The following is a 23,755-nucleotide window of genomic DNA, read 5'->3' as shown; positions in this document are numbered from 1 at the left end:
GATGGCATCACCAACTCGATGGACATGAGTTTGAGCAATCTCCAGGAGCTGGTGATGGACAGGAAATCCTGGCGTGCTGCAGTCCATGGGGTCGCAAGCAGTCGGATCCGACTGAGCCACCGAACTAAACTTACCAAGGCACCTGACATTTACTGTTCAGACCCAGGCAAGGACCGGAAACCCGGAATAAGTGAGCCGGCCCAATCCGGTCCCCCCGTGGCCCCGCCCCCTCTGCGCTGTCATCCAATCACGTCTGGCCCGCCGTCCGCATTTCCGGCGCCGACTTCCGGCGGCGGCGGCGGTGGTTCTGCGGTAGGACTAGCCTGCACCCCACGCCATGGGGTCTCCAAACGCTGGGCTGGCGGAGCTGGGCTTCGTGGAGGCGGTGCCGTCGTGGCGGCTGCGCAGCGAGCAGTTCCCCAGCAAGGTGGGCGGCCGGCCGGCGTGGCTGAGTGCGGCCGGGCTGCCCGGGCCCCCGGAGCTGGCCTGCCCGCTGTGTGGCCGCCCGATGGCCTTCCTGCTGCAGGTGTACGCGCCGCTGCCAGGCCGGGCCGATGCCTTCCACCGCTGTCTTTTCCTCTTCTGCTGCCGGACGCCGCCGTGCTGCTGCGGCCTGCGCGGTGAGTGGCCGCAGCCTCTGCTCGGGGTCGGACCCCGGAAGCCACCCGGCCTCCCCCGTACCCCACCGGCTTCTCCCCCACGGAAACCGCCCGGTCTCCCCCGTACCCCGCCGGCCTCTCCCCGCTGGAACCCCGCGAGCACTTGCGGGGGTGGGGGCGTCCCGCGTGCTCACTCACTCCTAGCCGCCAGCCTTCTGTTTAATTAGTAGGTAATAGGTGTGGTAGGTTACTTTCAGGTAATAGAAATCGTCACTTTTCGGAAAAGTGGATCCCAACAGGTTTTTCATGTTTCTGTAGTCTGACTTTACCTATTATTCTTGTTAATTTGAATAAACTGTAAGAGCGTACTTAGTTGTGTGAACTGTAGAAGTTTCTCATTCTTTTCTCCGTTTCCAAAAAATAAGCTCTTTGCACGGGAAAACTGTTTTCAGTTTTTCTTTTTAAAAAATGAATGTCTTTTTCAGTCTAGTGTGAAGGCTCAAATACTTGAATTGCTGTATTGTTTTATTTAAATCATTAACAGTTCTCCTGTCCCCTTAGTTTTCAGAAATCAGCTGCCCAGGAGAAATGACTTCTACTCCTATGAGCCACCTTCTGAGGATCCTCCGTCAGAGACAGGAGAGTCTGTGTATCTCCAGCTCAAGTCTGGTGCACATCTCTGCAGAGTTTGTGGCTGTTCAGGCCCCAAAAGATGCTCCAGATGTCACAAGGCACATTACTGCAGTAAGGAGCATCAGAGTCTGGACTGGCAATTAGGACATAAGCAGGCTTGTGCGCAGACAGGTCAGTCAATTCTTTTTTTATTTTTAAATATCAGCTCAATTTCCTCGTGTCTATAGGCCAGATCTTTCATTTTGAGGATAAAGGTTAACATTAGAAAAGGTGTAATAATTTTCAGAATTTTGGTTAACTAGTGACATAAACACCGCTGTGAGTTCTCACCCACTCACATCCCAACCATGCTTTAATATAGTCATTTAATGTATGAATCATAATCTAAAATGCTGGAGCTACATATGTTAATTTCTAAGGAAAACTGTTACAACATGGAATACATTTCAGAAAAAGGAAATTATTTGATTTTCAAAACTAAATGATCACTAATGATGCTAGTTACCTTTTTTGTTTCAGATAATTTGGACAGTACTGTTCCAGATCACAACTTCCTTTTTCCAGAATTTGAAATTGTAATAGAAACAGAAGATGAGATTATGCCTGAAGTTGTGGAAAGAGATGATGAATCAGAGATTATAGGAAGCATGGGTAAGGAATCTGTCTCAAAACTCATTCATTAAGTGAGTGAATATAATACTTGAAAGAAAGGGCTCGATATGCCAAGAAGAGAAGCACTGGGCAACTCACTTGGGAGGCTTCAACCTGTACTTTTCAAATACTGCCTCGTTTGAAGATAGCCTTTCTGTACTTCTCTCCTTGGCATATATAACGTATATTTTGATTGCTATGAAGTGTCGCAGGGTGTATTCCAGTTGGTCAGTTGGGTGGGACTGCACAAGATGCTGGAAACTTGGAAAGTTTATCTTGTTCCAAGATTTGTTTCTCAAATTGAGATGATGTACATAAGAGTACCTTGCAGTGTTTGGTGGGTGGCAGGCGCCCTCTTACCTGTCAAGTTTCAGATTCATAATCCTGTCAGTTACTTCACAGTGGTCACGTGCTAGAGCAGTGCCTGTGCTGAGACTCAGTAGGAGCCAGCATTTCTCCAACACATACTCTGTTGTACAGCTCATACCGTGGGCCTTCTGTGCATGATCTCACTGAGATTTTCCCATCAGAACAATACATTGAAAGCAGTACCTCATTTTGCAGTAAGGAATTTGAGGTTCTGGGTATAACTTATTTGGGCATATAACTGATGACAGTTAAGTTTTACAACTGGAGTTTGAGCTCACATCTTGCTGACTTTAGAACTTGATCTCTTCACCACCACAGAATGTAGATTTTTAGAATCTAGATTAAATTTTACATTAGAATGTCAGCTTACTGCCTTATAGTTCACATGCAGGATATCAGAAATACCCTCTGAGTTACAAAGAGTCTTGCCTGTTCAGGACAGGGTGATTCGGGTAGCTGGGATTCCAGAGGTGAGTGTGAAAGTGTGAGCTGACAGGTCCAGTGAGCCTGTGATGACAGAATGAGCGTACCAGCTGGGAAAGGAGAGATGGGGCAGGAAAAAAAATGTAAATAAGAGTTCAGACAAGTGAAGGACAGTAGGAATTAGAAGGGCTCGTATCCTTTTGGGAGTATCCTTTTCAGTGCTGGGTACAGCAGTCCTGAACCTGGGACTTGGAGTCTATTCTTAATTTGAAGGTTTAAGGAAAAGCTCTTTAAAGAACCAACAGAATAATAATGCTTCATGGAGTACCTGGAAAGTCAGGTAGTCTTAAAGCACAGATGTTAATAAACCAAAACAGGAAAACCCTGTGAAAACATCAGGCCTTCAGTGTCTGATTTAACACTAAGTTGGTTGCTTAAAAACTGGCTTTCCTTGGCATGTGTTTATTGTTAAGACATGTGGGTTATTCCTGTTGCCATAACAGTAATGTTAATGATTTTTCAGGTGAAGCACATGAGGAAGAATTGGAATCCATGGCAAAACATGAATCTAAGGAAGATAAAATTTTCCAGAAGTTTAAAACTAAAATATCCCTTGAACCAGAACAGGTAAAATGGAACTCATATAGCTCCTTCTTCTGTTCTTTTCAAGTGGTGTCCGGGTGTGAATCTTGAGTTGGGAATTCCCTGGTGGTTTGGTGGTTAGGACTCTGCACTCCCACTACTGGGGGCCCAGGTTCGATCCCTGGTTGGGGGACTAAGATCCCAAAAGCCACGGTGTGCGCCACACCCCCCCTCCCCCAAAAAAAAAGAAAAAACGCCACACCTGTGTAGAAGTAACTCCTTCTAATAAAGTTAGTCTCTTGTCTGTAGGATTCCTTCACACAGGGGTCCATATGGAAAGGTGTTTGCAGTGCTGATCCTTTTAATAGTTATGGGAAGACTAAAGGCTACATTGTGTATCATATAGTCATTTTCTAAAACCATCAGCAATCAGAGATAAACATCTTTCGTTGCCTGTAATACATGGAGTTTAGACACTAATGGCAAGACAGAAAGGAAATTTTTGCGCATCTTTCCAACAGGGACCTTTGACTTATAAAAATTAACCTGACACATTAGTAGAGAAATCACTGGCTTTGTCAAAAGAATAATGGGTTTTGGTATGAGGATTCCTAGCTCCTTGAGTTACATTTTGGCCTTCTGATGTAGTTGTATCTACAGTGTAGGGAGAAAAAAAGAGTGGTTTTGAGGATTAAGGTAGACTATAGACTTACAGTAAGTGTTCAGCAAATGTTTCCCTTTGCCTGTTTTCTTCCATTAACTTTATTCCCTTAATTTCCCTCACCATAAATATAAACCGCTAAAGACTCTGCAGAATTCCCATAAGCCAGTCACTAGAGCAAATAAATACTCAGGGGCTTATAGGAAGAATAGATCTAGGTTCTCAATACTGAGAAGGTGGTTTTTAGCAATGCCTATTTCTTTTTTAACAAGAAGCATCTAGGAACATCACTCAGTTGTTACGTAAGATCTTATAGTGAAATTTACTTCTGTTGTATTTAAAAAAGTGTGTCTCACTTGGTATTTTGGCAACTAAGGTTCCTTATCTGTGTGAAGGTAAGCAGAGACACTGGGTTGCATTTTATATTCACAACCTGGTAATGGGGAAATAGAATTGTTGTTAGTCTCTTCACAAAATAGCCATAGAATTCAGTCTAATCATAGTCATCTAAGAAAAATACTTTTGATAACCTGACTCAGATGAGCTGAAAGCATCACTTTGACGATACTGAGGCAGGCATTAATGGTGCCCAGTGTGTATGTGCCAGGGAGTGGGGGAGGGGCAGACAGGAAACTGGTTTTCAGATGAGCGTTTCATCAATTGTCAGAGTATGTACAAAGTTTCTGGAGATGATCCTCAGGTCACATGAGATGCTGGTGATTTAAATGGATCCTAATTGATTTTAGATTCTCAGATACGGCAGAGGGATTGCCCCGCTCTGGATCTCCGGTAAAAATATCCCTCAAGAAAAGGATATTCCAGATTGCCCTTGTGGTGCTAAGAGATTATTTGAATTCCAGGTAAGATCTTAAAAAGGAATACTGTAGTATATATTTACCCTATTAAATATTAAAAGATTTTGCCAAAGTAATTTATGTGCAAGAGTTCCTAGGAGTACTATGTATAGAAGATGCCCTTTAAGGACAATTAGTAGTTTCTGCACCACCTTACAGTATGTTCCAAAGAGGGAATTATCCTTTACTGGTTAATCTGGAAGTTATTTCTGCCTCTAATTTGTTTGCTTTTTCTGAGATTTATCAGTTCACTAGTTTGTAGGCATTATCTGTTGACTGACTTCTGCAGTAGTGAGGATTTAAATGTCACTTATGCCACCTGGACCATCCCTTGCTTCCCAGTGTGGTTATATCGTTATTTTTAGTGCCTCTGTTGTTACCTTTATAATTTAAAATGATGTAGCTTCAGTGTTTGTGAGAGGAGTGTTTTAGAACCCTTGCTCTGTTTGGTCTTGGTTTGTGGATTTGTTAGAACAAATGAATGTAATCATTAAGATAAAATTTTTCTTGCCGAAAAGAGATTATTAGCATCAGAATCCATTTGGGTTGGGTGGAAACAACTCTTGAACTGTCGATTCACTAACATTATAAAGTCATAGTTGTTTCTTACGGTTGAAAGGGTAATTTGAGGACTGACCCAAAACAGACTGGCTCTTGGTGCGTGACGCCCTCGGTGAGCTCGGGGCACGGCAGTCTGCCAGCAATGGGGCAGTGCTGCCTCGGACTCGCTCCCAGGAGACCACGGCTCCTCAGACTCCTTCTAGTCTAAGCAAATACGTCAGTAGATTGTCTTTTTGTATTCTACTACGGTAGTGTTTCTTCAGAGTCACAGTAATGGCATCTGCTATTCAGGTTGTAAATAGCACAAAATAAAAGTTGCCCAAATAGAAGCCTCTGCCTATTTTTGTGGCATTATTATTAATAAAAAATAATTAGATTAACAGGCAAGTTAAACAGATCAGCCAATCTTACACTTGGGAACTTCTTTCTCAGATAAAAGGACACCAGATATTAAGAGGGGCTTTAAAGAAACACAGAGCTGCAAAGTATTTTTAGATTGTTAGTAAGTTACCAGTGTCATGTCTGCAACCTTGCTGTAGAATGTGGAGACTGAGAGCTGAGTGATCAGGGTCCCTACAGTCGCCCTGGCAGGGAAGATCTGGTCTGTTGAAAACTGTGTGTGCGCCTCGCCTCCAAGGAGAGCTCTGACTGTGCCACCCTTTTCTCAGGTCATGCCTCAGCTGCTCAACTACCTGAAGGCGGACAGACTGGGCAGGAGCGTCGACTGGGGCGTCCTGGCCGTCTTCACCTGCGCTGAAAGCTGTGAACTGGGCACTGGCTACGCAGAGGAGTTTGTTTGGAAGCAGGATATAACAGACGCAGCCTAAAGACAATGGTGGAAAGCCTTAAAATATTCATAATCTCTTCTACCTTGCAGTTCCATTTCTAGAACTTTATCCTAAGGAAACAGTTGTATCAGGGATACACAAAGATGTTTCAGGTGTTGTTTACATTGTCTGAATGCTAGACAAAAATGTCCAGTGGCAGGGAATTCAATAAATTCTGGTGTATCTATCTAGCAGGAGGCTATGATCTTAATGATACAGACCTATATGCAGATCAAATAAAATACACAGTATCATCTATAATACCATACCATCTATAATACCATGATAGATGGTATTCATAGTGTGAAGTTTTTGTAAAAATATACATGTGTATGTGTATCAAAAAATTGGAAAGATACTAGATGTGAACTCAACAGTGGAACCAAGAACTTTTTACTTATATTTAAAATTAATTTTTTACTTTTGACATACTTAAAAAGAACTAAGATCTTTGTACTTACATTTCTTTTTACAATAAAAGTGGATTATGTGCCTAATTAAGTCAAACTATCATTCACAGCATTTTCCCCCTAAAATTTGCAAAATTTAAGAGAAAAATATTTGGGTAAAACCCCAGGAGACATGTATAATAATCAGGTGATTGTCACAGGCTCCAGTTTACATGGAAGCCCAGAATGTGAGAAAATTCTGAACCCCATTCAATAATTGGACTTCCCTGGTGGCTCAGATGGTAAAGCGTCTGCCTACGATGTTGCAGACCTGGATTCGATCCCTGGGTCGAGATGATCCCCTGGAGAAGGAAATGGCAACCCACTCCAGTACTCTTGCCTGGAAAACCATTCACTAATCACTAACCAGTCACTAATTAGTATGATGAATGGGATACCCACTAATTCTGAAAGCAACAGTTAGCAGGATCAGAAAAACCAGTCGATTTGTGATCAGAAGAGCTGACTTTGAAAAGCTCTACCTCAAAACTGGCCTTAGTCAGCCAGTGGCACTACTTACAGACTGCAGACTGAAAGGCAAGAGCGATGGTCTTCTCTTTCCATCTGCCTGTCTCATAGCACTGTCCATGTGGCGGGTACACCCAAGTAATGATTTGGAATCAACCACTGGAATTTCTCTGGGTTGGGCCTCAGAGACTGTTGGGCCTAAGGGAGGCCCTGAAGAGGCTTTCAGATGAGGGATATTCTGTTTACACAAGTGGTTCTTAAGTCAGTGCTAAGGCTCCTTCCCACCCCAAGCAATATGCACTTCCAGTGAGATAATTCCCAGTTCTGTTAGCAGCAGTGAAGCCTGCCCAGCACTAAGGCAAACCTGAAGAGACATCGCTGTTGATCACTGCTTGCAGACCAACAGCTAATTCTGGTTAACGGCCCTGTCAACCCTGAAATGCACTGCTGCCATAAACACACCTTAGAATGGCATAATGTCACTTGGTAATGTCACTGACTTGATCACTTCATTATACTTTTATATCAGGAAGTCCTAGCCTTTTACTCAGTATCATATGTATAGCAGTGTTACTACTGTAGTGGTATTAATTGCTCAGTCGTGTCTGACTCTGCAACCCCATGTACTGTAGCCTGCCAGGCTCCTGTCCATGAAATTCTCCAGGTAAGAATATTGGAGTGGGTAGCCATCCCCTTCTCCAGGGGATCTTCCCAACCCTAGGATCAGACCCAGGTCTCCCGCATTGCTGGCGGATTCCTCACCGTCTTGAGCCACCAGGTGTGTATGAGTATGTAATTCATACAAAGATGTGTATATAAAACAGCTACATGTAGCACTATATGGGAAACTGCAGTATGGAATCCCATGGAGAGATTGTTAAATGCAACTTTCAGAGGGAGAGAAGAGCGTTACCAGTCCTGAAGCTAGAAGTGCTAAGTCAGTGAGAATCACCCATAAAGGGGACATAGCCTGTGGCTACTAAGAGACAATATGGCTAGAGTCACACACTTAGCAGGAAGCTCACTGGAGAACTCATCTAGTGGGACCTTCATAGTCCAAACTGTAACTCGGATGTAAGTTTGCCAAAATAGGACAGCACCCTGACTGCTAAGGACTTTTTAAGTGAATTCACTATGGTCTATTTGGAGACATCCCTGGATGTCTACATAGACATTCTTGCAGGCGGGTGTGTGGTAATCAGCCAAGCAATCCTTTAGGTGTATCTTCCTGCCACAGTCTGGAGATGACAGTTCACAGGGCATTTCCACTTGGACACAGACATCCAAATCACAGCACTGACTTGGCAGCCATGTCCAAAAAAAGCAACTAGTTGAAATAACTAAAAAATTTTAAAACTTAGATTAAAAAAGTAACTCAGTTGTCTCTAGAAATGTGGAGACACATTTAAAAACCTTAATGTTGACCATGAAATTATTGATGCAAGACACAGCAACTGCTCCTGCAGAGGATATCAAACTGCCAAACCATGTGCTCCACCATCCCCCCAAACCTTGGCTTGGCCTGGACGCCGCCTGACCAGGCAGCTTACCCCACTGTAGAGAGCAGAGCATCTACCTCTCCTTATTTCAGATACTGAGTGCTGGTCTCAGCCTTCAACAATTCAGATTTTAGTGAAGAAAAAAAGGTTTCAGTGCTTTTGATAATCATATTGGTGGTAGTACTGTTATTCTAATTCATCATCCCATGTGTCTTTAACAATTAAGGGTTCTCAGCATAAAATACTAAATACAGAGCTGATCGGGGGACACATGCATACCTGTGGCTGATTCATGAATTTAAAAAAAATACAAAGCTGACTAAAAGCCCTGTAGTCTGGACTGCATGTATTAATATGAACTCATGAGGCATTTTTATCTTGAGAAGTTTTAAAGGGAAAGAAGTAAGCACTTATCCTGCTATGTGAAGTATATGACTATAAAAACAGTTTTCCAACAAGTAATGAAAAAGTGATTAAAATTTCATCTTTTACAACCTAATGAATTAATGGATCAATGAGGAGACAATCAGACATTCAATTCCTAAAACCACTACTGACAGTCTCTACAAAGGGATCAAGCCTTCAGATGCAGCCACCCACCTGCAGGACACAGAACAGGGGCGTGCTGACTGCAAGACACTACCAGCCAAACAAGCCTGTAAGTTTCCTTAAGTGAGATGGCGGGGAACTCCAGGAATAAAACAGACATTAAAAACATACCAATTTATTAAAATGGAAGACTAATCAATATTGGTGTTTGGTAATTAAAAGGATAATGGTTATGGGAGTGTGTGTCTGGACTGAACCCATAGTAAGGAGCTTCTGGGATGTTTTGCAAGGTTCTGGGTGTGGCTGCTGGGGTGTCTGCCTCTGGAATAATATGTTATGCGAAATGTGTATTGGGTTTCCTGTGTGTGCTGCATTTTACAACTGTAACTTTAAGAGTTCAGTCAAGTGACTGGAAACAAATATATCAACAATAATTTTAAAGTATTCTGAAAAATACCATTAATAAGAAACTATAAAATACTTAGGAATTAACTTTTATGAAATGTAAAAGCCCTAAATAAAAAAATTATGAAACTTTACTGAAGAACCTAAGAGAAGACCTACATGTGAGGAGACAATTCTTTCTTGGATAGAAGGAGATACTATTGGAATGATGTCTTTCGGATGAATTCATACATTACTGACATCACTAATGACTTCTTCTGGACTATAATCTGGTATGGGTCTATTAAAACCTAGGATGTATAACTTCTTTAATACAGTGACTCCTAGGAATGTTGTTACAGAAACACCTGTACTCACCACAAGTACACATAAAAGGACGTTTCCTGCTGCACTGTTTATAATAGTGAAACACCACAGATAACATAAATGATTGTAATTCAGGAGATGGTTAAATACATAAAGGTATGTAAGAGATGATATGACACCATTGAGTTCCATGTCATGGAAGTATGTCTGTCATGCAAATATGTGTATGATATAGTGACTACAAAAAAGAGGCTATAAAATCAAACATGTGCTTTACTGTATTCTCCAAATATGGAGAAAACCACCCCCAAGGGAAAGAATTGAACAGAAGACAGCTGAGGAGACACCAGTCTGTAGTTAACCAGGGAAAACAGAAGGGAGAGGAAGGAAGAAACTCACCTTTCTAATTATATACCTCTGAGCTGCTGAAAAATAATTTACAATTAAAAAGAAAATCACACACATCACATATGATGAAACCCCAGAACTTATACATGTTAACCTGATATTTATGAGCACAACAGACACCCATCCATTAGTCTATTGGACTACCCCAGTTCTAACCATGAAGGCCTTTGGCTTAGAACCCATGTTTGCCACTTACCTGCTCTATAACCTGGGGCAGATCCCCAGGTGGGACCTAGCTTGCCTGCCTTGTATAAAAGCAACAAAACCTGATTATAGGTTTGTGAGAATTAAGGTATGTGGGAAATAGAAGGTGCTCAATATATAGGATGTAAGAAACACATTTTGTGAGCAACTGTAAATTTTCACAGTTCTGCTATTTTCACTGCAACAATGAAATGTTGACTGAAGCAAGTAAGCAAACACACTGAAATGGTTTCAGGCATTGTATCTAAAATACAATTTTTTTAACAGTATGATCACATGAATCTTACAAAGTTTCATTTACAACATCAATCTAACACTTTTATAAACAGCATTTATTGTACAGAGTACTCTGAAGGAAGAAAAATATGTACACCATTTGTTTTCATTAATACATTTCTATTCTGTCCTGCAATACTGAAAAGGCGGAATGTGTCTGGCACAAAAATAACCCTCAGGAGTTACAAATTAGAAAACAACACTTTTAAAAAAGAGTTTTACTTTTCTGGTAGAAATATAAAACTGTGGTTTATGGGGAAGAAATTAAACAAAATAAAGTCCAATCAATTGTTGAGGTGGCTTTAACACTTAGTTTTGTCCCTTAAACCAACTTGTCAACAGCATTAAGTGTTTAAAATCTAAATATAAATAACAGGCAGCACTGCCCTATAGCAGCACAGTCTGAGCCACTTACAGGGGTGCTCCGGTGTTCTCTGTGCAGAAACGACACCCCTTCTGGCACCCCATGGGGGCACACGTGGAGGAGCGCCTCACCTGGTGCCGCACCCTACAACCAGACGTCCATCCGCCACCACATGGGCCGTCACAACACCACTGAGTGTACCAAAACTGACTGTTTAAAAAAAAACAAGTGGGTGGGGGAGGCAGGAGTACACAGCAGACATTACGTTGTCTTCCTGAAACCCTTCAGAATAGGGTAGATGTTCTCAAAGGCTTCATAAATTTCTGCTCTGACTTTAGCACCTACGAAGACAAGTAGAGTAGAAAAGAGTCTGAAATGGCATTTCTTAACAAAACCACAAAAGCACAATTCTCTCCATATCCAGTAAGACAGATGCAGGCATTAAAACAGTAACAATAGAATCCCTTGTCACAATCCTATTTTTGTTTTTAAAGTGGTATTTTCTTCATTTGACTTTAAAAAAAATTACCAAAGCAACAATACAGATGACTCCACCTTCCATGCCCATGTGACAGCTCTTGGTCTCTGCACCAGGTCAGAGCCCAGCAGGGCAGCAGTTGAGAGTGACAGGAGTCTTATTCTCTCAATTGCCGCTTTCAAGCAAGCTCTTTTGAATCTTCCTTTGTTGAGGCAAAATGATAATGCTGAGGAAAACCAAAGTTTTAGGCAATGGTACCCAACTTAAACCACCATCTGTTATGCAATCTAATGCTCACCTCCACCCCTCCCCACCAAGGTGATGCTTCAACTGAAGGATCAGCAAGGCTGTGACCTGACTCCTCAGCTCCCCGCCTCTGGTGGACGTTTCCCATCAGTGTTGGGAAGAGAGAAAAGGGGCAAGGCTTCTCTGCAAGTCACTACTTAAATGTCCCAACACTGTGATATTACTTCTAAGTACTGAGAAAATACCATTCTCGACACTTTCAAAAGTGCAACCACTACTTTCTGTTACAACTTACCTGTTAATACAACTTTTCCAGAAACAAAAATAAGGAGAACAATTCTCGGTTTGATCATTCTGTAGATTAAACCAGGAAATAACTCTGGCTCATAACTAGAAGGAAAATAGCAAAAACAGTTTAAATTGACAGCTGCTCATGCCTTTAGAAAATATGAGGACCTGAACAAGGGAAAGCACCGGGTTAGCCACAAACTAATGATGGGGTGAAGCCCAATTCTGCAAGCAGTATTTGGCCAGTGAGGCTGACCTGTCACTAGCACGTAAAGACCAACTAATTCTGTTTTGAATGAACCTGGATTTCCTGACATAAGAACAAAAGTTTTATAAATATGTTCTGTAGTTTCTGATCTTTATCAAGTTTCATTCTGGACAAGTTTATATCAACTTAAAAGAGCCCAGTAATTATCCATCTATAAGATCTGCCAGTCACACAGTTTATTTTCTAATCATTCACATCTCATCTCCTTAAAGTGAAATACCTTCTAGCTGCCACGTTTGCTCAGGCAATTTAACCAAAGTGACAGAAAAGATACCGGTTGGAGACTGAACCTTGCCCCGTGTTATCTGACTAAATGCACTATTGGTATAGTTTTGTTCTAATCCTAGTAATCTCATTTTGTTAGATTGAAAACAGGATGTATGACTGTGTTTAACTTACTGGAAAATTCAAGGCAGGCTTCTCTGAGGAAGGGAGATGCTGGGATGCATACATGAAATGCCAGTGGGAGTTTCTTAGGTAAAAAGTGACAGAAGAGTGTGCCAGGGATAAAAGTGGGATGTGCAAGGGCCCTGGTGCAAGAGGGGCATGATAAGCCATGGGGCTACTGTGAGCAGAGAGGCCGGAGAGGGGGTCAAGGACCACCTGCCTTTGAAGTCTTCTTCAGGAAGCAGAACAAAAGACTCAAACAACTGGGGGAAAAATCGATACAAGAGGTTGTGTGTTTTATTTATTCATTTAAAATGCATTTATTGAGCAATAAAATGATGAAACATACAGAAGGGAATCAACTTCATGCCAGTAAAGGGGAGTTTTGGGTGTCACTGAGTTAAAAGACAGAGAAGTAGGAGGCTGGTGAGAATAGTAGGTATTACCAAAGAAATCAGGAAGACACTTCAACAACACACCTATCAGTATATCATTTGTTCTTACATACTAATTATTTTGCTTAAGTTTTATCATGAACAATGTTTAAATAGATTATAAATTAAAATTGTTGCCAAAAGCAACCACCATGTATTTCAGACTTACCTACTGAACTGTTGGTGGGTAAGCACAAGGCCTTCTAACCTTATAGGGAACTTCACATCACAGCTCCCCACCATGTTCTGAATCTTGAAGTCCAAGAACTTAGCTGGAAAACCCAATTTCTGTACCACTCTGGCATATTTTCTTGCTGCTAGTCTAGACTGTTCTTCACTAGGAAAGAAAAAGTGAGCTATTCATACTCAAAGACAGCTAACACAATTATTTAGATGAGTAACTTTCCCACGTCCTTGACAGAAAACTGTAGGCCTACCAAAATGAATACCTTTCAATTCACCAAATTATTGATAGCCCCAGATTTCATGGATATGAAGTATAATATCAGCATCACCATTATCATTAATATTGCTGTATTTAAGCCCACAAATTTCTACTGAGATAAAAACCAACAAGCGTCATTTTCATAGGAAAATACTGATGAGATTTATACTCAAAGAATGCATACATGAATTCCTCTTTTATGTCATGTCTTTTCTTTATCCATTCCTAGAACTTATTTGTTGGATAAAATATGACTTAGCAATGCAGGGCTTATGTAACAAAAGCAGAATGAAAGCAGTAACATCACTGTTGACAAAAGGCTCTCAAGTGCAGGGTCACGAATGACAAAAATCTGGCATGCACACATGCTGAACTGCACAGAAATAACATCAGAACACACATCCTAAACTAATGCCTATTTTCAAGAAAATGAGGCTACCACTGTCTAAGGTGATGAGAATCAACTACTTTAATAAGAAAGCAACAACACTGTATTAAAGTAGTAGCCTAACATCTAGATACCATGACACAGCCATTTCTCCGTAACACGCAGACCAGGACAATGAACTCCTTTAAACCCACCTCTTGGCTCCTGTGCACACCATCTTCCCAGAACTGAATATCAGTGCAGTGGTCCGGGGCTCTCTTATTCTCATGATTACAGCAGCGAAACGCTAAAACAGCCAGGGACAACAGTTAATGAGATCAGACTGCTGACTTCCATCAGGAGAACTACACAACAACAAAGAACAACCCAAATAACGAGAAGGAACTGGTACTGAGACAGTTATAACACCTGTCATGTGTTTCCTTATAGGACTCCCTTCCATCGCCACGTGGCACACACGCTTTTGCATAGGAAACAAACATGTAAACTGTGATGAGAGAGGCAGCTGGATCGAGATTTTTGTATTCTGTCATGCACATCCCAACAACTGCAGATAAATAATATTTGCAAAACTTTAACTATAAATTTTGTTTTATTAATGATTTTTTAGGCAAATCAACTTACAAACCTTTCCACCTCCAGAAGGAATAAATCAGATTACAAGCATATCAACACACAGTGAAGTCCCCGATCCCGTAGACTTTTAGAAACTGCTCTGATATATTGGCATTTATATAAATGCAATGGCCTCTCTAAAAAATGTAATATCTGCTACCTAATTACACACAAAAAAATTCACATATTTCTTTTTTTTTTTACATATTTCTAATGAAGATGACTCTGACAAGTTAGACAGCTTTAACAATTTTAATTTAAAAACTACCGTCTGTCTTCCTTCTAACTTTACCACCATGTAAAAATGCTAGCATTATATTCTAGTCTATACAAGTCCCAGGAAATGTCTAATTATTTTGCATTTCCTAAATTCCTTCTATAATTTTTTACATTTCCTAAATTCCTTTAACCAGTTTTACTGGTTGGATAACTACCATCATTTCATTAGGAAAAAAATATGTAAAATTATGTATTCAACTTAATAAAATTATGATAGACAAAAGGTTAATTCTTATAAGGCTACACTCATATGGATTTGCCATGTGCATTAGGCTGCTATCTTAAAATCTGAAAATTTGTAGCTATTTTCTTCTTAATCTTTTTATTATTAAAAAAAGACTGGGCAGTTATACAAAGGTAGAAAAATAAATTAAACTTCCTTGTACTTATTATCCAACTTTAACAATTACTAGTTTTTGGCTAATCTTGTCTCATGCATATGCCCCTTTCCCAATTCTCCAATTGGATTATTCTGAAGTAAATTCCAAGTAGCCTGGCATTCTATTCTACATAGTTTTCAAAACATAAATGGGATCACACTACATATTTTGTTCAGTAACTTCACATGATCCCCTTACAATAAGTATATTTAACTTCATCCTGTGGATTGCTATATTCTTACAGTCTCTTACTTGGCAGTTATTCAATAAAAATGCTACATATTTTGCTTCAAATTCTTGTTTTGTTGGTGTCAACAAACAAACACAACATATTCTTTTTAACCTAGAGACCTGTGGAAGAAAATTCTGTTATCACTATGGTTTGATACATTACAATTGTTCTGACCTTGGGATTATATTCAGCATTTCGGGCACGAAGTGCAATGGTCTTTAGGTCAAGTTTACAACCAAGATTCACTGTGGATACAATATTTCTGTAAGAAATTGGAAAAGAAAGCATGATTATTTACTGTTAATTATCTAAAAAACACAATCTTTCCTAATTTTTTTAAATTAAACAAATTTTTAATTGCTGACATTAAGTGTTTAAACAAGCACCAAACACCATGCCAGCATAATACACAGATAACCTCACTTAGTACTTACAATACACTATGAAGTAATAACTATTAATACTGCCATCTTCAGATGAAGAAACTGCTCTGTATACACATGGCTCCTAAATGAGGTATGACTTTCTCACTTCTTTCAAAATAAGTATCTCGGACAAACAAAAATTCAATTATCTCTGACAAAGGAAGGAAACCTGCCTTTTCCTCCGATTAACTGTAAGTAGATCAAGAAAACCAGACATTGATATTTATTATGTAGGTCCAATGAACTCTTTTGCCTTTCTCTTCTCCTCTCTTTGGGGGCCCCCACCCTGCCCTCTGCTCCCCCTGATGTCAGGGGGTGACTGATATTCTGGAGCAGCGCCTCCATAACTTTGTGCTGCGGCGCCTGCACCTCACAGCATGGCAGGCGGGAGACAAAAACTCCCTTTTCATTTTTTAATATTCTTATACATGTTTTCTTCTAATCAATTTTATATACACAAGTTCATATAACTTTAACTATTTACTTCATAGAATCGGTAGCAACATCTCTACTATCCTTTCTGATTTTATTACTCTGAGTCTTCACTTTTTGTTAGTCTAACTAAATGTTGATTTTTCTCAAAAAACCAATCTTTTGTTTCACTGATTTTCTCTATGGTTTTCTTTTTCTCTATTTTATCTCTCTCTCCTCTAATCTTCATTATTTCCTTCTTTCTTACAGCTTTGGGTTTAGTTTGCTCTTTTTCTAGTTGTACTGTTATTGCTTTGAAATATTTCTTATTTTTTAATGTGATCATTTACAGATACAAATTTCACCCTTAGTTCAGTATTTGCTGCATCCCAAATATGTTTTGTGCTCCATCAGGCTTCCATTAAGTCTATCAAGCTTCTCTGCCCATGGAATTTTCCAAGCAAGAATATGGGAGTGGGTTGCATTTCTTACTCCACAGGATCTTCCCGACCCAGGGATCCAACCACATCTCTTGCGCCTCTTGCATTGGCAGGCAATTCTTTATACTACTAGCGCCACCTGGGAAGCCCTATATAGTATTTTCATTTTCATTTGTCTTAACTATTTTCTAACTGCCTCTGTGATCTCTGATCCACTGGCTGTTTAAAAATATGTTATTTAATTTCACAATTCTGTGAATTTCTTGGGATGCTTTGTGGAATACCAGAAATATTAAGGTGCTGGCAAGAAATAAACACCCCATCTGAACTGGGTACAAATTACAACTTAAACCAAAGGCGCAAACTTAAATGGGCATAGGAGCCAGGTAACTGTGCAAGACAATAGTGTATGGTGCTTACAAAGGTGAACTAATAAGTGCTTATCTTTCTAAAATCATTAAGATTAAAATTATTTTGTTTTTTTAACTTGTTTTGGATCAAACAAACACCAAGGGCAAGATTTAGGTCTCTGTATAACAGTCATGATCCATGATTAAACATTACTTATTTCTAAAAATGATTAGGAATAACTTGCATGAAAACTGGGTGATGTATTTACTACAAACAACCCTTCATGTGGTTATAAGCTTCCTAAAGGCAAAAGCTATATACTTCTTAGTGACAGATATGAGGATATCTGTTTTTCAGGGAGGAGAAATTTTCCCTACCTGTCCCCCTACCCCCTTTTCTGTTACATACAGGACCCATTTCACACAGATAGAAAAATCCATTTAGGGCAAGAAGAGCCATCCTCAGCTGGTGGGAAGGATACAACTCTTCAAAGATTTATATGCAGCCCTTATAATAAACAATGAAGAAAAACAAGGACCACTATGAATGATGATGATTCTGTGACTCTGCAATTAATCTTTCCAAAGGCTTAAAATATCACAAGGGAGGGAGACTACATAAGGCTTGATCTGGTTAATCGGCTACAGCGAAATGTCAACAACAATAATGCAATCCAAACTGGACTTCACTGGCCCAAGCATACAAGCACAGCTACCAAATTTCTGAAGATGTCCTGAGAGACCTTTACTGGGGGCACTGACTCGCTAAGATAGCTTTCCTTCCCTTCTCAAGTAAGATAAGGCAAGTTTTGATGCACGATCACCATGAATACCACACAAATAAGCCAATCCATCTGAGAACAAAGAACAGCAGCGAAGTTGCAGAGGGGGTCCCTCCAGGGCAGGGACAGGACACGCAAGGAGAACTCACTGCAGCTGCGGCACGATCCCGGAGCTCTCTGAGGCTGGCGTGGCAGGGGTGATGGGGGTCATGGGGGTCATGGGGGAGGGATACAGGGGAGTGGTGCCCGGCAAGGGTGCAGTCGTAAGAGTCTGTGAGTGGAAGAGCTGTGGCGTCTGGCCCGAGGGCCCCTGGGTTGCCTGCTGGGACGTCGACTGCTGGACGGCTGCCACTGCCGCCTGCTGCTGCTGCTGCTGCTGCTGCTGCTGCTGCTGCTGCTGCTGCTGCCGTTGCTGCTCCTCCAAAATAGACAGGCTGTTGGTGTTCTGAATAGGCTGTGGAGTCAGTCCCGTGCCATAAGGCATCATTGGACTAAAGATAGGGATTCCAGGAGTCATGGCACCCTGTGGACAGTTAGAGAACAATGGGTTAGGCTGGCTGGTTTCAAGTGTCTGCAGAACTTGGCTGGTAGAACTGCAGGTGAGATGTGCAAAGACAGGCACCATCCAAGAACAGATGGGGCTATTAAGCTGTCATCTCACACACATCACTTTCTTCTTCACCGTAGCATAGTAGGTAAGAGCTTAGGATGTGGAAGTAGACCTAGGTGTGAAATTCAACGAATAACACGTGAGAAGTTAGGAAGATGCTTAACCCTTCAGGCTCCAGAGGATAACAATGGTCTAAGACTTTGAAAAAATTGAGGATTTCTATTCTTTGAAAGATACCATTAAAAAAATTAAAAATTAACCCACAGATTAGGAGAAAACATCTACCATACATACATCTGAGAAAGAACTTGTATCCAGAATAAAGGACAATCAAAATGCAATAAAAGATGAACAAACAGACCAATAAAAAATGGGCAAAAGAAGTGAAGGACATTTTACAAATGAAGAAACATAAACAGTTAATAAGCAGTTGACAAAATGCTCAAGATTGTAAGTTAACAGGAAAATGCTTTTACTTTTAGACTCAAGTGAAAACAGAAGTGCTGGTGAGGGTGCAGAGCAATGAGAACTCTCACACGCTGCTGGTGGGACTTGAGAACACGCAGGGTACTTTCTTATAAAGTTAAACACACACTTACAAAATGACCCAGCAATCCCACTCCTAAGTATCTACCCAAGAGAAATAAAAACATAGCAGACATGAAGAATATACACATACAGCACCTTTATTCATAATTGCTTCTACCTAGAAACAGCCCTAATGTCAGCAACTGGAAAACAAACTGTGGTATATCCACACAAGAGAGCCATTTGGCAATAAAAAGGGATGTGCTGATATATGCAAACATTATGCTGGGCTAAGATGACAGGCACACAATAAGCACATACCGAGTGGTATGACGCCACCTGCACGATATTCTAGCGTAGACAAAACTATCTCTAAGTCTAGAAAGTGGATCAGCTGTTGCCTGGGGCCAGGGGACTAACTGTAAAGGGGCAGAGGGGGATTTTTAGGCTAACTGAAATGTTCCAGAACTTTCACAGGTGCATACACTTATCAAAACACACATTTAAAATGGGTATTTTTATTTAACAGAAGTTATTTAAAAATTTTAAAAGCAGATATGTTATTTGGAACCTTAAACATAAAAACGAAAAGATAAAGCTACAAAATAATTAGGTTATTTCAGAAATCAAACACTCTATAATCACTCAGACCACTTTCATAAGTGTTTATCAAAAGATTAAGTCTTATAGACAAATATATATTTTAGCTTCCAAACTTCCCAAATTAAATGCTATCACGCCTATTAAAAATCTAAAGGAAATTCTCAATGAAATAAAGAAGACTTAAAAAAATGTAAGTCCATTTTCAACAACAGATGGCTTAATTCCCTTCCTTCCCCTATACAATATCTCTAACAATGCAGATTCTGTCCTATATGCACCCTCCCTCGAGTTGCATTACCTGAGGGGAGGCCAGGCCCTGGGCATAAGGTGGGAGGCTGTTGTTCTGATCCATGATGTTCAACTTCTGGGCAAATCAAAAACCTTTGGACTGGAAATTGCCTCAGCATTCAGTCTTTTCCTAGAGCATCCCCAGCACACGCTTCTTGGTGACTTCCTCAGCTCTATGGGTTATCTTCGTGCACACCAAGGAACAGTGACGTTGCTTTGAAAAGACCTGAAGTTTAATGTAAGAACACAGGTAAGCCATACAGCCTCATAAAGCCGTTTCATGGTTATGCAAAAACAAATTTAAAAACCCAGTCAAGCTATTCTGGAATCCATTTCCTTTTACCTCACAAAGCTGAAATCTTATTCCTTCCATGTTTTTCATGACTGTGTGCAAAATAGTCAACAGGACAAAAACTGTTTTTTTATGTGTTCAATTTATAGTCTTATAATGTTAAATGTTAAGGTACATAACCAGCATTCAAAACTTTTGGGGGAAAAATATCCAAGGGAAATGAATTCCTAAGGAAACTGTCATACCCGAGTAGAAATTATTATGCACTGTATACATGGTACTATTAGGCTGAATTTAAGTTTTTAAATATTTCATTCAGTTTTCTATCCTCTATAATGTCTTGGGCATTAAGTTTAATAAATTTTGAATTGTATCCAATACACTTTAGCGTGATCATTTATTGAGAAACTACCTTAAATAACATACTGTGACAGAAGCTGTACCGACATAAAAATAAAACATCATGCTTTTATATATGTAATACCTTTACTTTTTCAGAGCACACGAATACCAATATGCCTGTACCTGGCTTTCCTTAAATCATCTCTTTACCAGCTACACACTTGAAATTCCTTTTAGGTTAAAGAACCCAGTGACTAATGAAAGACCTTCTATTCAGTTTAGCTCATATGGACTCCTATTGTGCTCAAGGTTGCTGTGACAACTGACTGATTCAAACAGGACTGATTAATACCTTAAGAACAGCATCCAGTTATAACACAGTAAGCACAGGATAAATGTCAGCTATTACTATTAGATTTCAGTCTAAATGTTACCAATCTAGTAAGATATTCTCACACAGAACATATAAATCTTAAAGTTACAAATTATATGTCAAAGATGCACATGTACCTCAAGCACGTACTTGTATAAAAAAGCACTCAGAATCTGGCAGTGACTCTGAAGACAAAGGACTCCGAAGACTATATATCCTACATACCCATCAGTGGAAAGCAGACCAAACACAGGGAAAGCTGCTTCCGAAAACAGACATATAAGAAAATTACACTCTTTTGGACACTGTTATTCTATTACAACAACAGAGTGCTGCAAATATAAAAATTAAGAGGAGATATATAGATATAGATATAGATATAGTCCTTGGCATCAAAGAGTTCAATTTGTATAGGATATGCAAGTAATCACTGCAAAACTTAAGTGTTATAAGAGCAGATACATACTATGCTAAGCCCCTTGAGTGAAGAAACCAGGAATATATGTTTTTGCAATCTCTATACTTAGTACAGTGTCTGACATATAATATGTTGATGATGAATGAATGCATGCTTTCCTTTAGTAGCTAGGTCATGTCCAACTCTCTTGCAACCACATGGACTATATAGTCCACCAAGCTTCTCTGTCCATGGGATCTTCCAGGCAAGAATACTGGACTGGGTTGCCACTTCCTTCTCCAGAGGATCTTCCCAACCCAGGTATTGAATTGGTGCCTCCTGCAACTGCAGGTGGATTCCTTACTACTGAGCCACCCGGGAGGCCCCAAATGAATGCATACATGCTAGAGAAAAGAAAGGCAATGTTAACTGCCAAGTGTTCAGAAGAGTATGTTTATAAAGCAAGGAATATCTAACTTGGGTCTAGCAAGGTGAGTAGGAATTTACATTCAGCATTTCAGGTAGAAGGTCAAGCACAAAGAAACAAAAATTGAAAGAGCATGCAAGCAACAAACTAAGCATGACTGCATGGAATGTTCCTGCAGGGGATGAGACAGCAAATGTAAGTGGGGTCACGTTATATTACATAAGCAATACAAGCAGTGACAAGGTTTGGAAGTGCACCATGAGTATATCTACTGTGGCAAGAGTATGAACGAACTCTAAGAGAGAAAACTGGAGGCTGGAAGTTCGGTTTAAGAGTCACTGCTATGGTTAAGGCAAGAGATAATGAGGGCAGGATTGAAACCACTCATTTATACTAACAGATTGATCCAGAAACTGGTGGCTCCTGACTCCGTTCTGCAAACTAAAACTAGAGAAAAAATCTGAGGAAGTTGTTGAGGCCTAATGTTACCATTGTTTAGAGCTCATCTCTAATTCGAAGTGATGGTACTGACCATTTTTCCTCCCCTGTGTCCTTAAAGCCGCACAGTTATTACTGCACTAACTTATCCCCAGAAAAGAGAGTTGTTTGCAGCATCTCCTCATCATTTGGTAACTGAAGCGTCAAATTTTATATTTTGGGGAGATAATCACTGATAAGGGAAAAGAATCAATAAATTCTGCATAGTCTCCTCATGTCTGCGAGGAGATTATTCTCAATCAAGAATAATCTTTTCAGAGACGCCTACCTAAGTATTACATGCGAAAACCACACTGTCCAGGGCCTAGACAGGGACACCTTTGTATTTGTGTATTATGCTCTAACGTGCCTGAAGTCTCCGGCCTCTGAAAAAACGTTAAAAAGGCTCAAGCTCAACTTTATCATAAAACTACCCCTGTTGGTAGCAAAACAGGTGAGCACAGGCCAGGGTGAATATGCCTTTCAATAAAGAGAATTAAGGGATAGCAGGGTCCTGGATGAGCGGGACTGTGTTGCCTCAGGCCCCACCAGCACCCTGCGCCCGCGCTCGTACCGGGAAGCCGCTCTCGAACCACCGCAGAGACCGCCGGGCGGGAGCCACAGCCGGGACAGGCCGAAGGGGCGGCAGCACGAGCCAGAGGAACGGCCCCCGCGGTCTCCGGATCCATTCCGTGCCTCTCCGCTCCACCACCCCCAGGAAGTCGTTGCAGTGACCACTCTGCAGTAATTCTCAGAGAGAAGCTAACAGGGTGGTTACCTGGAGTCACTGCAGAGACGACTACCGGCCGGAGAAAACGAAGTTCTGCACCCAGCGGCCCAGGCGCCCGCCACGGCGACCCTTCCCGATCCCACAGGACTCCGGGCGCGCGTTGATAACGTCACTTCCGCCAGTTTCACCCTCTACTTTAGCAAGCTGCCCACGAGGGGCGCCGGCGGTGGTTAAGTGTGGGCGCCGTGTGACTTCCTCTGACTCCCTTGGATACTCGACTTTAGAGAAACAAGAGGCGGGGCGGAGCGCTTCTGGCTTCCGGGAGAGGCCACCCTGCCAGAAAATGTTGATTGGTCGCTGCTGGATGTAGACAAGATATTGATTTTTAAATATTTACTGTTTAAACCAGCTAGCGGTGTGACATTGAGCAAGTTACCAGACCGCTCCACCTCAGGTTCTTCGTGTATAGGATGGAATGGTAATAGGGCTTGTCCTCTAAGAACAGTGTGAGAAGAATTAAGGAAATGCATGAACAGTGCCTGGTGCGCGGTAAGCGGTGTTCGCTATTCTCAAACATGTGGAATGATTTAAAAAAGAAAAAACCAGATGGCGTGCTGCCATCTTATGTAGTCTTTTCACATTTGTCACAAGAACTATAGGTAAAGTTAGATCCCAGAGGACCTCTCCGATGGTTCAGTTCAGTTCAGTCGCTCAGTCGTGTCAGACTCTTTGTGACTCCCTGGACTGCAGCA

The 23,755-nt window shown here is 40.9% G+C and overlaps 2 protein-coding genes across 3 annotated transcripts; one reads left to right on the top strand and one right to left on the bottom strand.

Moving 5' to 3' along the window:
• The first annotated feature begins 251 nt into the window (after positions 1-251).
• PDCD2 (programmed cell death 2) lies at positions 252-6,657 on the top strand. Its single transcript, XM_043456904.1, has 6 exons — positions 252-620; positions 1,161-1,403; positions 1,752-1,883; positions 3,199-3,302; positions 4,665-4,778; positions 6,002-6,657. Exons 1-6 carry the CDS (start codon positions 338-340, stop codon positions 6,158-6,160), a joined length of 1,035 nt encoding a protein of 344 aa, XP_043312839.1. The 5' UTR covers positions 252-337; the 3' UTR covers positions 6,161-6,657.
• A 4,102-nt stretch (positions 6,658-10,759) lies between these two features.
• LOC122433893 (TATA-box binding protein) lies at positions 10,760-23,240 on the bottom strand. 2 transcript variants are annotated; one of them, XM_043456906.1, is made up of 8 exons: positions 23,052-23,240; positions 19,976-20,191; positions 18,086-18,459; positions 15,703-15,790; positions 14,217-14,308; positions 13,359-13,526; positions 12,108-12,202; positions 10,760-11,429 (listed from the first exon to the last, which is right to left on the bottom strand). In XM_043456906.1, exons 2-8 carry the CDS (start codon positions 20,027-20,029, stop codon positions 11,350-11,352), a joined length of 951 nt encoding a protein of 316 aa, XP_043312841.1. In that variant the 5' UTR covers positions 20,030-20,191; positions 23,052-23,240; the 3' UTR covers positions 10,760-11,349. The 2 variants fall into 2 exon arrangements, with proteins under 2 accessions (XP_043312841.1, XP_043312842.1); XM_043456907.1 differs by lacking the exon at positions 23,052-23,240 and adding an exon at positions 22,848-23,023.
• Between the last annotated feature and the right edge of the window lie 515 nt (positions 23,241-23,755).

This window comes from Cervus canadensis, chromosome 33, assembly GCF_019320065.1.
Source record: "Cervus canadensis isolate Bull #8, Minnesota chromosome 33, ASM1932006v1, whole genome shotgun sequence".
NCBI classification, from domain to species: Eukaryota; Metazoa; Chordata; class Mammalia; order Artiodactyla; family Cervidae; genus Cervus; species Cervus canadensis.
Note: the sequence above shows the minus strand (reverse complement) of the source record. Positions and strands in the feature narration are given on the sequence as shown.